This window comes from Microtus ochrogaster, chromosome 8, assembly GCF_000317375.1.
Source record: "Microtus ochrogaster isolate Prairie Vole_2 chromosome 8, MicOch1.0, whole genome shotgun sequence".
NCBI lineage: Eukaryota > Metazoa > Chordata > Mammalia > Rodentia > Cricetidae > Microtus > Microtus ochrogaster.
In genome coordinates this window covers 36,393,433-36,398,214 of record NC_022015.1, presented here as the reverse complement: position 1 = coordinate 36,398,214, position 4,782 = coordinate 36,393,433, and the positions used below count along the sequence as shown (strand labels likewise).

The following is a 4,782-nucleotide window of genomic DNA, read 5'->3' as shown; positions in this document are numbered from 1 at the left end:
AGTGTGGTAAGCCAGTTATAGACCAAAGTAACAAGACCACCAGAGTTCAGTGTGGTAAGCCAGTGATAGACCAAAGTAACAAGACCACCAGAGTTAAATGTGTTAAGTCAATGACCAAAGTAACAGGACCACCAGAGTTAAATGTGGTAAGCCCAATGAGTTTATTGGAATTACTCAGCGGTGTGGGTAAGGAGTAATGGGCAGGAGCAGGGATGAGTCAAAGGCAGCTGCATCACCAAAGCCCCATCGACAGCTCATAGGACTGGAACCCTGGAGCTCCCTCCACAGTTTGCAGGCAGTTTGACAGATCAGAGAGTCTCTGCCAGGCATCTTGGCTGGTCTGAGAGCCTCTCAGCAGTTCTTACTGCTTATGTGACCTAGGAGAGGAGGGACCACGTACATCTGCTAAGTTTCAGAAGCTTCCTGAGACTTGTACATTGACTTTCTGACTTTTCAGTTTCGAGGAAATCACAGCACATCTGTCAAGGCCACATGAATCAACGCCATGGGGCTTGGTGTCTCCACCTGCACCCTCTGTCCCTCTCAGAGCCTGGATGCCGATGACAGCTTGGGGAGTCTGGTGCATCTAGATGTCCCAGTAAGGACTAGCGGCAGTCGCAGGTTATATAAAGCACTGATAGCCATACTGTCTCCTCTGCTTCTTCTAGAATGGTGGCATCTACCTGCTAGCCAACCAGAAGGGCTGCGACGGTGACCGTCTCTACTACGATGGCTGTGCCATGATTGCCATGAACGGGAGTATCTTTGCCCAGGGCACTCAGTTCTCATTGGATGATGTGGTAATGAGCCAAGCATGCAGATGGGGAGCTGCGTTCCCACTGCCCAGTCAGTTAACTGCTCATCTGTAGAGTTTCCCCTACCCTGGCTGTGAGGAGGGATCCCCTTAGGGTAGGTTTTGATGGAACCCAGAGCAGAGAAAAATGTCCATGCTGGGCACGAGCTAGGGAGGAGGACCCCAGGCTATAGTAAGCACACTGGGGCAGATACCATGGTGTCTGGGACACACGGCCGCCTGGCTTCATACAGGGGCTAGTGAGTATATTTGACTCATTTTGGAGGCTGGCAGGATAAAGCCCCCCAATCAGGGATTAGCAGGCACTAGACCTAATCCTGTTAAAAGGGATGGTGACCAACAGACTTAACTGGGGGCATTATCCTCGGGGGTATCTGGCATATCCAAGACCTATCAGTTTCCCCATGGTCTGGACAGCACACATTAAAGGAGGACTGTACCCTGCATTAGTAACTGCTCACTCGTGACAAATACCGGACAGAAGGGTTTATTTTGACTCACGGCTGGAGGCTACCAGTCCATCATAGTGGGAATGTGTCGCTGCAGGAGTGTGAGCCAGCTGGGCACAACACGTCCATAGGGCACAGCACATACATATTGGAAAGCACAGAGATGAAGGCTGGTGCTCAGCTCACTTTCTACTTTTCATTCAGTCTGGGACCCCAGCCCACAGGCTGGTGCCCCCCACATTCAGAGGGCATCTACGTCAATAAACCCAATCTAGACACTCCCTCACAGACATACCCAGAGATTTGGTTTCCATGGTGATTCTACATTGTATCAAGATGACAATCAGTGTTAACCATCACCTCCCACTGTTCCCTGAGTGATGGGAAGCACAGAGGAAACATGTCACCTCCCATGGGGAGGGGCTTCATGAAGCCGGCCAGGCAAGGGGATTGTGTGTGTGTGTCATCACAGTCCTTTGCCGGGGGTGTGAGGACATAGAGGACAGCCCTGCACAAATCCACCTCAGGGGCCACACAGTTCTCAGAGGGGCTGGTGAGCCGCATGCTCAGCTCCTGGAAGACTGGGCATGCACTGCCATGTCACTCCCCATGCTGTTCTCCCCCTCCATCTTCCTCTGTGTTGACTTCATTTTCTGGTCATAGAATGGCTGCAGTGGCTCCAGCCATTCCATCTATAAGTCACTATGTGCAGAGCTGGAGGAATCATTGCTTTCTCTGTGTCTTTGAAGTAAAAAAGAACATTTCCTGAAACCCCACCCTTACCCTAATCACTGACAGAATTGTGTTGCCTGCTATAACTGGGGGTCACTGGGAGATGTCTAAATATAGTTGGGGTTATGGTGTCGGCCAGACAGAGATGCTGCAGGAGAGATAGTTCAGGTTGCAGCATCGTCAGGCAGCTCCCAACCACCTATCTCTCTGGCACCAGAAATCCAGCGCCCTCTTCTGGCCTCTACAGAAACTGCACTCATGTGCACAGACACACATATACTCATAATTTAAAATACGTTTTTTAAAAGGAGAAAAGGCTCAGGAGGGTAGTGGTGCTTTTCACCTTGCTAGGGGCAGCGGATGCCTAGCTTCTGCTGTGAAAGGTCTGACCCATTCACGTGGGACAGCAGTCCTGTGCTCTCCCTCTGCTTCCCCACCCAGGAGGTCCTCACTGCCACCCTGGACCTGGAAGATGTCCGGAGCTACAGGGCAGAGATCTCATCTCGAAACCTGGAGGTAAGCACCATGGGAGAAACACCAGCCGGAATGCTCAGCAGGGCCTTGCTGGTGACCCAGTATGCTGTGGGCTTGACCAGAGATGGTACTAAACCAAGGGTGTACCCAGTTCCTCTCACTAAGGATAGCATCCTTGAGGTTCACCATGTGGAAGCATGGGGCTCTGCTGTTTTTTTCAGGGTACAGTAGCACTCCACCCAGTGGCTGTACACAGGGTGCCCACTGCTGCTCCTCCTGAGTTTTGAGTGAGCACGGGTTCTTTTTCCTGGGTGTATCTGTCCAGGAGTGAGCCCTCCTGCTCACGTGAGGCCCTCATGTTCAGGCTGTTGAAGAACTATCACACTGCTCTCCTGAGTGGCTACCCCCCCCCCATTCCCGCAGTACCAGGAAAGGTCTGTAACGCCTCTGCCCTTGCAAGCCCTGGTCAGCACCTGTCAGCTTCAATCAGTCCATCCTAACTCCCCGTGGGCTCATCTGTGACTACCATGGCTGCTAGAGTCCTACCCCTCACCCGTGGAGACTTCCAACTGCAGCTGTCACTGTGTCCTGATGTCCTCTCCCAATAGGCAAGCAGGGTGAGCCCCTATCCCAGGGTGAATGTGGATTTTGCCCTCTCGGTCAGTGAGGACTTGTTGGAACCAGTGTCAGAACCTGTGGAGTGGACATACCACAGTCCCGAGGAGGAGATAAGGTGGGTGCCCCCTGCTTCTGGATCCTGTTGCTTTTTGGACATCACTATCCCAGTGGCTTCCAAGGTTTACAAGGTGTGGGGGCTTCAAAGAAACCCAAAATCTGCCTAGGGTAGTCCCTGTGCTTTCCTGGGGTTAAAGATACAGTGGTTGTCACATCATGAGTTCTAAGACAGTCCTTGCTACATAGTGAGACCGACCCTGTCAAAAGTAAAAGACTCCCTGTAGCTGATGAGGTCAGGCTGCCTGGTTCTGCTCAGCGTAGTCTCTCCAAACTACGTCCTTAAGCTCTGAGGCCTTGTGCCAGGCCTCTGTGTCCCCATTTCACGTGGGATACCTCTGGGGGTTTCCTAGACTGGTTTCAGAATTGAAATGCCCAGGTTGACACACAGTGCCTGTAGCAGATGGCCCAGCAAGAGCCCAGGCTCTGGGCTGTGTCTCTGTGTTGCTTTCTGGGGGCCCCATGCAGGGCCACTCTAGAGATGCAGTGAGCCAGGCTTGTGCCTCCAGACTCAACACTAGTATCTCTTGCAGCCTTGGGCCTGCCTGCTGGCTCTGGGACTTCCTCCGACGGAGCAAACAGGTAGGGTGTTTTGTTCCTACCCATCCCCCTGTGTCTCCTGGTTGGTGTGTGAAGCTAGGATGAGATAGTGGTGTTCTTCTTTGGGAGAGTGTATCTCAACTGGCCAGAGGCCAGATGGGTGAAGCCCACTTTGAAGCCGTATGATGGTCTGTGGAGCTGTTGAAAGGCGGGGAACTCTCAGATCCCCTGATGTACGCTCATCTAGGGCCAGAAAGGCAGCCTGGGCTCCCGTGGCATCTCTGCCCTTTAGGAAACCTGTCATACAAGTGGGCCATTTGTCCCCCAAGAGATGGTGCTGGCCGTGTGCTCCTGTAGGACTCTGGGACTCAGAGGGTGGTGCTAGGCTGGAGATTGGCTGGGGCAGAGCCCATCTGCAGCTTGGCTCACACAGTACTTGGTTGACCCCTTCCAGGCTGGGTTTTTCCTGCCCCTGAGTGGCGGTGTGGATAGTGCAGCCAGCGCCTGCATCGTCTACTCCATGTGCTGCCTGGTCTGCGAGGCTGTGAAGAATGGAAGTAGGTGACCTGGTGTCCATTGGTGTGAGGAGGGAGGCAGGTTGGGAACCAGGCACGGAGCAGGGGACAAACCCAGGTCATGGGTACCATGGGTGAGGGAGGCTTAGTGGCAGGGCACAGATGTCCGTCCTATTCAAGTCCCAGAACTCAGGCCAGTAACAGCCTTTCCTGGGTAGTTAGCAGATATAGTCTTGTCTGCCTGCCACTGCCTGTCAACAGTGCAGCCCTGGGGAGGTGTTATAGGATTTGGGGTCTGGCAACCTAGGTCAAGTCCTTATCTCACCATGGGTGCAGTGGCACTAAGAATAGCCTGAGTAGTACAGGAGCAGAGGGTTAGCCCAGAACATAGACCAGCCAAACACAGACCACAGTTAGTTCAGCACAGAGCAGTGGGTTAGTACAGTGCAGAGCCGTGGGTTAGTACAGTGCAGAGCCGTGGGTTAGTACAGTGCAGAGCCATGGGTTAGTACAGTGCAGAGCCGTG

At 53.1% G+C, this 4,782-nt stretch overlaps 1 protein-coding gene across 3 annotated transcripts in view; it reads left to right on the top strand.

Annotated features, from left to right (window-relative positions):
- Nadsyn1 (NAD synthetase 1) overlaps nucleotides 1-4,782 on the top strand; it is a 28,677-nt gene that overhangs the window by 12,253 nt on the left and 11,642 nt on the right. For all 3 annotated transcript variants that reach the window (XR_003377306.1, XM_005351590.3, XM_026781620.1), the window contains exons 9-13: nucleotides 669-800; nucleotides 2,437-2,511; nucleotides 3,078-3,202; nucleotides 3,735-3,783; nucleotides 4,196-4,298. Coding sequence is in view for 2 of the 3 variants with exons in the window: in XM_005351590.3 (XP_005351647.2) it covers nucleotides 669-800; nucleotides 2,437-2,511; nucleotides 3,078-3,202; nucleotides 3,735-3,783; nucleotides 4,196-4,298 (484 nt within the window). In the remaining variant the exon portion in view is untranslated. The remainder of the gene's footprint in view (nucleotides 1-668; nucleotides 801-2,436; nucleotides 2,512-3,077; nucleotides 3,203-3,734; nucleotides 3,784-4,195; nucleotides 4,299-4,782) is intronic.